At 38.8% G+C, this 12534-nt stretch overlaps 1 protein-coding gene across 7 annotated transcripts in view; it reads left to right on the top strand.

The window, feature by feature from the left end:
- Positions 1–6046, top strand: part of LOC139024176 (interferon-induced very large GTPase 1-like) — an 86094-nt gene extending 80048 nt beyond the window's left edge. For all 7 annotated transcript variants that reach the window (XM_070438747.1, XM_070438745.1, XM_070438749.1 and 4 more), the window contains one exon: positions 430–6046. In XM_070438747.1, the coding sequence (XP_070294848.1) occupies positions 430–5096 (4667 nt within the window). In that variant the 3' untranslated portion in view covers positions 5097–6046. The remainder of the gene's footprint in view (positions 1–429) is intronic.
- Positions 6047–12534: the final 6488 nt, after the last annotated feature.

The raw sequence follows: 12534 nt of genomic DNA, 5'->3' as shown, positions 1-12534 counted from the left end.
GTATTGTCGGGGAAAAATCTGGTTGAATCAACTTTATTTAAACGTAAATTGTCAACGTATTGTGACATAGAATCTATGTGGAAAATACATTGGACTTGAAAAAAGTAATCAACAAACTGTTTTTTTGAGGGGAGTAATTCTACTCCAGGATCATGTCATCATGGTAACCAAATTTCAACATAGAAAAACCTTTTTGTAAAATATGTTGGATTTGTACCTTCAAAACAATGTCAGCTCTTCAATGTAATATCCACCTTCAGAATAAACAATCAGCTGGGAAGCACCTCCTACCTGAGAGTTGATCTACCCTTTTGTCTCCCAGGGTTTTAACCCAAGTAATCAACAAACTGTTGTTTTGACTGGAATACATTTTTGATGGTGAATTTCCTTGGATCTTTTCTTTTTCCTGATCTTCCTTTCTATTTACAGAACCCAGTCTCAAGGAGCTGTTGTCCAAGACTGGACTAGAAGATCATTATGAAAACAAGCTGACGTTAAGTACTGTCCTTGAGATAAATGATGATACTACATCAGATGAACCTCTTACCACTATGCAGTCACTTCCAGGGGCCTTCCTTAAGAAATTAATGATGGCAAATGTGAATGCTAGGAGTGTGAAATGTCTGAACACTGACCAGGAGGTTTCCTATTGTGGTGTAGACAACCTGAACACTGACACTGATAACAGCAATGTCATTAATCCACTGGACCTGATAACTGCCCTGTTTCTGTGTTCAGATGGTTTCCTGCAGCAGGAGATGGTCCAGAAAATGTCCATGTGTCAGTTTGCTGTTCCTCTTCTGCTGCCCAACTGTGACACAAAACAAAGCACTTTGATGCTGTGGGCCTTGAGGGACATAGTGAGGAAATTTAGACCCTCTTCCCAAATGGCCACAAATGCTTTCGTGGAGGAGAGAATTGTACTCTCTGATATTCCTATGGTGTCCTTTGTTAGGCTAGGAGAGAGCAGCTTGTCCAAGTCTCAGATTTTGAACAAGTTGCTTAGTAACCCTCAACAGTACCATGACACTTTTGTTCATCATGATATGGAATGTGGCGATGTCCCTCGTCAAATCTCAGATGGTCTGGTTGAAATCAGCTGGTACTTTCCATGTGGGAACAGAAACATAGACATGTTCACTAAGCCTGTATCTGTTGCCAATCACAGAGGAGACATCAGGTCCTTTGAAACACAGTTCTCCTTTCTGTGTCAAACATCAGCTGCAGTTTACATTTTCATTGATGATTTTGAGTCAGACCTCAAGGTTTTGGAAGGAAAAATCACAAAAGCAGAGWTATTTCTGGTTGTCAACTCTCAGAATAAAACATTCAGGGTGGACACATTGAAGAAAATGATCACAAACTACAGTATCAACCCAACAAATGTGATTGTGAAGAAGAAGCAGAATGATGCAGAATTTGTCAAAATCCTGCAGTCATCTGTGGGTGACATCATCGAAAAAAGTAAAAACAGATTGACAATTGAAAACATGGCTGAAGTAGCTCATCAGTTTGGGATTCTGGTTGATGAAGACGGTGAGTGTCAGAGTGCCAGGAATATGGCAGATGAAATCACCAGGAACTTCAAAGACACAATGATATTCAAAGATGAACAGCTACCCTTACAAGGGCAAATCTGGAAAGAGCTTTCCCAGTTAGAAAAAGAGATGTGTAGACTGAGAAAAGCAGGGAGTCAAGATATTGAACACTACAAGAGCTCTCTGAAGAGAAAGGAGGAAGAGCTGAGAAAGAAACAATATACATTTGACATGTCAGATGCAATGGCAAGCTTCATTTCAGGATTGTCAGGATCAGGAGCGGAGCGTTCCTATTTCCTCAAATGGATGCGGATAAATCTGGACAATCTGTCACGGCAGAACCTGTCTGCTTTGCGGGAACGGTACAAAGATCTTTGCCAAAATTCTCCTGAGAAAAAAGATGACATTAAAGATTTGGATAAGCAATTATCTGACTGTTCCTTAGGCCTTGAACACTTCCTGCGTGAGTTGGGCCAGTTATATGAAGCTGCCTGCTCCCTCCCTGAAGACAGTCCTCAAAGGAAACAGATGGAGAATCTCCCTGGATTGTGTGCTCAGATGCTGTTGGATGGTTTCCCCATTGAGCTTGTGGATGGAGATGCATCAAATATCCCTCTGAAATGGATATCAGCTGTACTGACTCAGCTTCATACTCTTGTCCAATCCAACAGCAAGATCCGGGTTGTCACAGTTTTAGGTGTACAAAGCACAGGGAAGTCCACTCTCCTCAACACCATGTTTGGAGTCCAGTTTGCTGTCAGCAGTGGAAGATGCACCAGAGGGGCCTTCATGCTACTGATTAAAGTCAACAAAGACCTCAAGGAGGAGCTGAAATGTGACTTCATCATGGTGATTGACACAGAGGGGTTGAAATCACCAGAGTTGGCTCAACTAGATGACAGCTATGAACATGACAATGAACTGGCCACACTGGTGATAGGACTCAGTGATGTCACTATCATCAACATGTCCATGGAGAACTCCACAGAGATGAAAGACATTCTYCAGATTGTTGTTCATGCTTTTATCAGGATGAAGGAAGTGGGGAAGAAGCCAGTATGTCATTTTGTGCACCAGAATGTGTCAGACYTGTCTGCTCATGACAACAACATGAGGGACAGGAAGAAGATGTTGGAACAGTTGAATCAAATGACCCTGGCAGCAGCCAGAATGGAGAAGAAGGACAATATCACCAAGTTCACTGATGTGATGGACTATGATCCAGACACAAGCAGCTGCTACATCCCAGGACTGTGGCATGGGACTCCCCCTATGGCTCCAGTCAATGCTGGATACAGTGAGGCTGTGTACAGCTTCAAGAAGACCTTGATGAAAGATTTCAGAAATTGCCAGAGTAATGATGACATGACACATTTCCTGAAGTGGACACAAAGTTTGTGGGAGTCTGTTAAATTTGAGAAATTCATCTTCAGTTTCAGAAACAGCTTGGTTGCAGATGCATACTCCAGATTATGCTCTGAGTACAATGTTTGGGAATGGACCTTCCAGAAGGAGATGTATAAATGGATGGTGAGTGCTGAAAACAAAATATCCAATTTTGTCATGACAGATCAACATCTCCAGAGGTCCATAAGAGATGTGCTACAAGACTTGATGATAGAAGCATCTGGGAAACTGTCAGAGGGAGAAAAGAAAATCCAAGACAATCTGGTAAAATATTTTGAAAAGCAAGATGGACATGTCAATCTGGTGGAAAAATACAAGGAGGACTTTGTGTCTAGCGCCAAAACACTGAGACGAGAGACAGAAAACACAGTGAGGAACAAACTGCAAGGAGCTGTTGAAATCAAAGAGGGAATGACAGAACTGAACAACATCAAGAGTTCTCAGGCAAATACAATGGAAAAGAAGGTTCTGACTCTGCTTCAGAAATGTAGACAGAAAAAATCTGTTCTATCAGATATGGAACTCAGTGAAGAGTTTGAAAACATGTGGAGGGAAACTCTTTCTGAGATACGCTTCAAAGGACTCCCAAGAAGAGATGTGGCTCAGGATGCCTTCTTTATGTTAAATGGAAATCTATCAACAAGGGGTGGCCACGTCAATAGTATGGTGGTTGGAAACAACCTGGTGGAATGTGGTAAAAAAGAATTTGTTGTGAAAACGGGGGGTTTAGGGAAGAGATTTGAGGGCTTTGTTAAGCACTTGGACATCGACCATTTCAGTAATAAACTACAAGAGTTATGTGATGACATCATAACACAGTGTCAGTTGTTTATAACACAGAAGGTGGAAAGCAAAACAGATTACCATGATACTTACATCAAAGAGCTGCTGAACAAGATTGATGAAACATTGCAACAACACAAGAATGTTGAAGTCAGTGATGAATGTGAGGTTTCTCTCAAACAACACATCTGTGGCAGAGCAGCAAGACAGTTCCAGAAGATGCATAATGATTTCATCTCACTCAATGACCCAAGGAAGTGTCTGGAACTGTCTAAGAACAAGTACCTTACTGAGTTCAAACACATATTTCACAACCAAGATCAGTGCCAAAAGAAAGCTGAGGAGTTCTCTAAGCTCTTACAGACAGCTGTACAGGACTATGTGACCAAAATGATTGGTCCTGATGTAGTTGATGAAGTGAAGACAGGTAAAGGGTCAGAGGATTACAGCACCCGAAAGGCTTTCCAGTTCTCCGTTTTGAAACAACTGACTGAAGGAAAATATGAGAAATATAAAGAGTACATTAACTATTATGAAAAGTTTGTGAAGAACTGGCTGTTTGACCAGATTGTCCAACAATTGTCAAAGGACCGCAGTCTGGAGAAATTGGAAAATAAACATATTTCAGAGATAGTCAAGATGATCACTGACGCAATCTCTAACACCAGAAAAACAACTGGCACAACAAATGTAAATGATGTAAAGACATTCATTCAGAACATCTGCAGAGCTCTTGAAGAGAAGCTGGTCCTCAAGGATGCTCTGGATTCCATCTTGATTCTGAACACTGCAGACACAAAACAGTTTGCTGTCTACCTCACAGAGTTTGTGAGAGAAATGGAGCAGTCACTAGCTGTTACGTACAACCATCAAAGAGATATTGAAGAGAGACTCAAATCTCTGCCATTCAAGCCTCAGGACAAGATGTTCACCAGTCTGTTTGGCTGTGGCAAGCAATGTCCTTTCTGCGGTGTACCCTGTGAAGCAGGAGGGAAGGACCATGCCCAACACTTTACATCAATTCATCGTCCACAAGGTCTAAAAAGTGTAACGTTCAGACCTACAAATAAGTTATTAACTAACATATGTTCCTCTGATGTAACCAGTAATTTATTATTCATCCACCCCCTGGTGACGGGAGAGAATCCTCACCCCTACAAGGACTACCAGAAATATTACCCTGACTGGATCATAACTGGAGATCCCAGCATTAAGGCTTCAGACTACTGGAAGTATGTGATGACCACATTCAATGAGAGAATTGCTACAGAGATAAATGCACTTCCTGCTGATATCCCAGATGACTGGAAGACATTAACACATGGTGACGCATTGAAGAGCTTGAAAGAGGCTTTCAACATGAAATAAAGTGGAGTTTTACTGTATATAATGACTCTTGTTTACCAACATGTTAACGTATAACTGAATATCCAAAGACTTGACAACCAGAAATAACTCTGGTTTTATCACAGAATCAAAATGTGAGGAGCCAGTCACCCAGAGTTGTTGAAATAATGTGCAGATTTGGAAATACACAACTGGATCACAGAGAGTCAAATTTACAAGTACATGAATAAACTATATGATCTCTTAGCAATTTACATATCTGCATTTTCATCCTAATGTAAGTCTTATTGTGAAAAATGCATTTCTTGTTTCAAATAGAGGTATTACACATTCATTATACTTTCAATAGTTTACTTAATCAAAAATTATTACTAAGAAGATTTAAAACATGTTTTATTTGGCCACACCTTAATAGTGATTTGTTTAATGACGTGGCTGGTTCTGAAGGTATTTCCCAATGTTCAAAGTCAATCTTGAGGGAAATGCCTGGATGATGATTTTCTTGTTGTTGTTGAGGATGATTTTCTTATTGTGCTGATGATGATGATGATGATGATTTTCTTATTGTGTTGATGATGTTGATGATTTTCTTATTGTTGTTGATGATGATGATGATTTTCCTATTGTGTTGATGATGATTTTATTTTTGCTGTTGATGATGATGATTAAATGTTTCTAGTTAATGACCACAAATAGGGTGATTCTGATAATAATGTGAGTTTGAACTCTGTAGAGCTGGAGGGAATGACTTTCAGTTGGGCAAAGTTAATTTTGTTTATTATTATTATCACTTACAAATGATTTTTTTGTTGCAGTGAACACATAGTTTACAGACATATCGTGAGTTAATGCAAATGACGAATACAAATCAATCAATTAATAAAACATTATTTGGTTTAAAAAGATTTGGATGAAAAACATTATTTGGCTTCATGAGAAATACGGTACATCAATAAAAAAATGTACACTAATTGTTCACCTGGAATCTGTTCTCTACCATTTTAATCAGCTAGATACAAATAAAGGCACACAAAGTGTGTATCAAGTGTCTGAGTAAAGTGCTGATCTAGGATCAGGTCCTCCCTGTCCATGTAGTCTTATTCAATGTGATCTAAAAGGCTAAACGGATCCTAAGTTAGCGCTCTTGCTCTGAATACTATTGATGTTCTGTGTTCTATTGATACGTTCAGCCCCTGGTAATAAAGAAAATACCAGAATGAATAACTAGATGGGGGTGTTGGTATGTCATCTGTGGAAATGCAAATGACCAATTGCTTCAAAATCCCTTCTCTCCTTGTCTCCTCCCCTGAATCCTCACTGATTGGCAGATCAGTGAAGGAGAGGACTGACTTTCAGACGACTGAGAAAAAGCCAAAGTGTATAAGGGTAGTGTTGTGTGATGAATAAAATAACTAGTCCTTGGTTCTATAGTTTTGAAGACCAAAATTTGAATCAACATATATTCTCAATTATTCTAATCCAAAATATACCCAATATATTTATCCAGTATATTCTATATATTATATTCATGCACTGTGTGAATCAGTAGAATGAATATACTGTGTTGGAATCCTCACTCCTCAAACCAGAAACCACACTTTAAACGGTCACAGACAATCTGACAGATAAATTCCTCTTGCTGCTCATTCTGGACCAGTGAATACACTGACCAAGACATTCTGAAACCTGAGTTGTTGACCAGATCGAACCATGTATTATTAAGTACCATGTCAGTGGTCATAGTAACATGTTAGCTGTCTGTTAAACATGTTTATGCCATATTTAAGTGGTTTTCACCTGTCAACTCTATAATTATCGGTGGTAGTAACGGCTGAGGAAACTTCCCATGTCAACGAATCAAATGTATGGGTGGTTTTGGGCCAACCAGATGTGTGAGTTGGCTACATAAAATACATGTAGATCTTGACATTGTCATGGTGTTTGTTGAAGTGCAACCCTTCCACTGTGGAATATTAAAATAATATTGGACCTGGAGAACCTGTCATAGATTCCTTGAGTCGTCTCATCACTCCTCGATAAATTGAATTCAATATGTTATATCTTTAGTTAATCTGGGATTTTGAAAAACAACCAAACAGCGTCTGCAACCTTGTTTTACTTAGATTAATTCTTCTTTAATATCACATACAGTCATACACCAGTAGTGGTGCGTGGGTAAAATCATTGAGGGAGTCAGAAAAAATCAAATTTTTTTTTTACAACCTGTTGTGATAATTGCGTTGTTTGCTGCTAATCCCCTGTTAATTCATATGCTTTGCACCGTGATATATAGTCCTAAAGGTCAAGACAATAAGGAACACACGTGGCAGAATAATATAAATATACTTTGTTGTATCACACAAACCAGAGAGAAATCTCTGTCGCTGATCACACAGATAACTAAGGTTCACAGCATTTGTTCTGTTCTTTGACATCTACACTACTATGACAGGTCAGTTATCTGGTGGTAGTATAAAGTCGGTTCTGACATCTAACTAACTATAACGGTCAGTTATCTAGTGATAGTATAGTGTTCTGACATCTACTACTATAACAGGTCAGTTTATCTGGTGAGTAGTATAGTGTTCTGACATCTACATGTATAACAGGTCAGTTATCTGGTGATGTAAGTAGGGTTCTGTCATCTACACTACTATAAAGGTCAGTTATTAGTTGATAGTATGGTTTCTGGACATTTACACTACTATAACAGGTCAGTTATTGGTGATCGTTATAGTGTCCTGACATCTACCTACTATAACAGGTCAGTTATCTGTGATCAGATAGTGTTCTGACATCTACTACTATACAAAGGTCAGTTATCTGAGTTTGATAGTATTAGTGTTCTGACCATCTAAATACTATAACAGGTCAAGTTATCTGGTGATTGGTATAGTGTTCTGAATCTACACTATATAACAGGTCAGTTTCTGGTAGATAGTTATAGTGTTTCTTCATCTACACTCTATAACAGGTTCAGTTATCTTAGTGATAGTTAGTGTTCTGACATCTAACTATATAACAGGTCAGTTATCGCTGGTGATAGTATAGTGTCTGACATCTACACTACTATACAGGCTCAGTTAATCGTGGTGATTAGTATATGTTTCTGACATTAACTAACTATATCAGGTCAGTTATCTCCTGATAGTATAGTAGTGTCCTGACATCTACAACTATATACACAGGTCCGTTATGCTCCTGAATAGTATACGGTGTTGTGCATCTACCATCTATATATTCGTATCAGTAGTTATCCTGGTGTATAAGTATAGTGTTGACATCTCACTACTATAAAAGCTCAGTTTATCTGGTGATAGTAATGTTTCTGACATTACACTACTATACAGGTCAGTTATGCTACTGATAGATATAGTGTTTGTACATCTACACTACTATAGCAGAGTCAGTTATACTGGTGATAGTATAGTGTTCTGACATCTTACACTACTATAACGTAGTATCTGGTTTAAGGTTTCGACCCTATATAGCTCAGTTTCCTGGTGATAGTATAGTGTTCTGACCATTATCACTACTATAAGGATCAGTGTATCTGGTGATAGACTAGTGTTCTGACATCTACAACTACTATAACGGTAGTTGATCGGTGTGTAGTATGTTTCTACATCTACAAACTCTATAACAGGTCAGTTATCTGGTGATATAGTTCTGACATCACATTAAGGTCAGTTATCGTTTATGTAGCTTAGTTTTCAGGATTTTGGCCAGGATTATTCAGGTTTGGTCACTAGGATGCCCTCTTGCGCCTTTTTGAACCTTTTGTTTTTCCTGTTCTAGTTATTATTTGCACTTGTGCCTCATTTCCTTGTTGAGTATTGTAAACCCTTAGTGTTCCTCAGTTCTTTGCTCTATGCTTTGTATGTTAGCACCCAGCATGCTGTGAACATTTATTTTCTAGTTGGATTTTCCTGAGGTACTGGTTTTGTTCTTGTTTTTTGTTGATTATTCTTTTTGAGGTTTGTTTTTCGCCTGCTGTTCTTACCACCTTTGTGGATTTTCATTGTGTCTTGGAGATGATTTCATTTTTCTCTCTTGGCATTACTTTGACGTTGTGGTTTATATTTTTGGCTGAAGATCTTTTTCCTTTATTAACTTCTTTGGGTGCAAGCCAAGCCGCGGCACAAGTATACAAGCAGCTGTCAGGTGCAGGGCGCGCAATTCAAAATATTTTTTTTAGCAATTTTTAACTTTCAACATTAGCAAGTTCCAATAACAGCAAATGAAAGATAAGACATCTTGTGAATCAGCCACAGTCGAATTTTTAAAATGTTTACAAGCGAAAACACACGAATATTTATGTTAGCATCACTCACCATACAAAAAGGACAGACATTTTTCACAGCACAGGTGCATGCACAAAACCAACCAAACTAACCAAGAAAACCACTGTCATCAGATGACGCAGTCTTATACATGCTATACAATAATTATGTTTTTGTTCGGAAAAATGTGCATACTTTGAGGTATAATCAGTTTTACATTGGCAGCTAACATCACAGCTACCGTAGCAAAAGCACCGAAGCATGCCCAGATAATTTAACAGACACAACGTGAATACCTAAAATAACTGCATCATTAAAACATTATCTGAAAAATACATGAGTGTACAGAATATGAAGACAGCATCTTGTGATTCCAGCCAATATTTCCGGATTTTCTTAAGTGTTTTACAGCGAAAACCAATATAGCATTATATTAGCTTTAACCACAATAGCCATAAACACAGCCATTTACCAGCAGCAAAGTTTAGGATCGTAACACACAGCAAAAGATATATATTTTTGACTAACCTTGATATCAGCTTCATCAGATGAACAGTCCTATACTCACGGTTATACATACACTTATGTTTTGCTTCGAAAATATGCATATTTAGAACTGACAGTCAGTGGTTATACCTTGTGCTAGTAGCATCTTTTTCCAGATCGTGCGGATTTTTTATGACAACTCAACAATCTGACCAAATAACTATTCATAAACGTTACTAAAAAAATACATGTTGATAGAAATGATAGATACACTAGTTCTTAATGCAATCGCCGTGTCTGAATTCTAAAATTTCACTTCATTACGAATCAGCTTATAGTTTATAGCGAGAGGTGCCCAAAATGCTGGGCGCAAAACTAAATAGTACACATGTTCGACACGATATATGAATAGCATCGTAAGAATGGGTCTACTTTTGATGATGCTTCCATCAAGAATGTTGGTACAAGGGGTCCTTAGTCGGGAACAATCGTTGTTTTGGTTTTGCAATGTCTCTTCTCCGTCAAGTTGCACGGAACAGCTAGCAAAGTGGGTGCAAAGCTCTCCTTCGTGAACAAACGCAGACAAAGGCAAAACGCCTACACGTCCCAAAAAATCTCAATAATCTAAATAAACTATTATTTGAAAAAAACATACTTTTACGATAGTATATGTCAACATTTATCAAATAAAATCAAAGCCGGAGATATTAGTCGTCTATAACGCAGCTTTACAGAAGGCAATACCAGGTCCCTTCTCGCGGTTCAGAAACCAGAATTGCGGTACGATTTATGCAAGAGCTTTTATTCGACCTCAGATCATGTTATACCACCTCCATTTCTTCTCTCATGCCTGTTGGCATCATCTAGTGGAAGGGTATGAAGTTGCATGTATACTAATAAAATTATCAAGCACATTTATAGGCAGGCCCTGAACGAGCATCGATTTTCAAGAATTTCCACTTCCTGTCAGGAGTTTGCTGCAAATGAGTTCTGTTTTCTCACAGATTAATTCAACGGTTTAGAAACTAAGAGTGTTGTCTATCCAAATAGTAATAATAATTGGCATATGTACGAGCAGAAAATTGAGTACCGAGGCCGTTTTAAATTGGGCACATTTTATCCAGGCTACTCAATAGCTCCCTGCAGCCCAAAGAGGTTAACCACCGTCTCTAGTCTGCTTGTGTCTGCTCAACTTTGGGTTTGCCGACTATTAGTGACTGTTTTCTCAACGGGTCCTTGCCAGTTTCGACATCTACACTACTATAACAGGTCAGTTATCTGGGTGATAGTAAGTGTTCTGACATCTACACTACTATAACAGGTCAGTTATCTGGTGATAGTATATTCCTTTGACATCTACAAGACTACTATAACAGGTCAGTTATCTGGTGATAGTATAGTGTTCTGACATCTACACTACTATAACGGTCAGTTATTGGTGAAGTATAGTGTTCTGCACATTAACACTATATAACAGGTAGTTATTGGTGATATATATGTTCTGACATCTACACTAATATACAGGTCAGTTATCTGGTGATGTATAGTGTTCTTCGACATATACACTACTATAACAGGTAGTTATCTGGTGTAGTATAGTGTTTCTGAATCTACACTACTATAACAGGTCAAGTTATCTGCTGAATAGTTAGCAGTGTTTTGACATCTACACTACTATACAGGTCAGTTATCGGTGGATAGTATAGTGTTTCCGACATCTACACTACTATAACAGGTCAGTTTCTGGTGATAGGTAAAGTGTCTGACATTCTACACTACTATAAAGGTCGTTATCTGGTGATGTACAGTGTTCTGACATCTACATACTATAACAGGTCAGTTCATCTGGTGATAGTATAGTAGTTCTGACATCTACACTACTATACGGTCAGTTATCTGGTGATGTTTAGTGTCCTGATGTCTAAACTACTATAAGTCAGTTTATTCTGGTGATTGTACACTGCTAAAAATAAAGGGAACACTTAAACAACACAATGTAACTCCAAGTCAATCCCCTTCTGTGAAATCAAACTGTCCACTTAGGAAGAACACTGATTGCCATAAATTTCACATGCTGTTGTGGCAATGGAATAGACAAAGGTGGATTATAGGCAATTAGAAGACCATCCCCAAAAAAGGAGTGATTCTGCAGGTGTGACACAGACACCTCTCAGTTCCTATGCTTCTGGCTGATGTTTTGGTCACTTTTGATGCTGGCGGTGCTCTCACTCTATGGTAGCAATGAGACGATTACAACCCACACAAGTGGCTCAGGTAGTGCAGTTTCAGTCCAGGATGGCAGCATCAATGCAGAGCTGTGGCAAAAAAGATTTGCCTGTGTCGCAGCGTAGTGTCCGAGCATGGAAGGCGCTACAGGAAGGACAGGCAGTCATCAGGAGTCGTGGAGGGCCGTAGAGGGACAATCAGCAGCAGGACCGCTACATCCGCCTTTTGTGCAAGGAGGTGCGACTGCCAGAGCCTGCAAAATGCAATCAGCAGGCCACAATGTGCATGTGTAACTGCGCAGTATCTGGAACAATTAACTTTCAGTTGACTGTGACTTAGTTCCATAGTGTTGTTTCCAACCCCACAATTTCATCTGAAAGCCAACAGTTAACCACATGTTTACCTTGTATCAGAACTATTGTCCAGTGGTATACCTTAGTTCATAATTGTTTGTCTAAATCAGA

This window comes from Salvelinus sp. IW2-2015, unplaced genomic scaffold (assembly GCF_002910315.2).
Source record: "Salvelinus sp. IW2-2015 unplaced genomic scaffold, ASM291031v2 Un_scaffold1135, whole genome shotgun sequence".
NCBI lineage: Eukaryota > Metazoa > Chordata > Actinopteri > Salmoniformes > Salmonidae > Salvelinus > Salvelinus sp. IW2-2015.
This window is presented reverse-complemented; position numbering and strand designations above follow the sequence as displayed.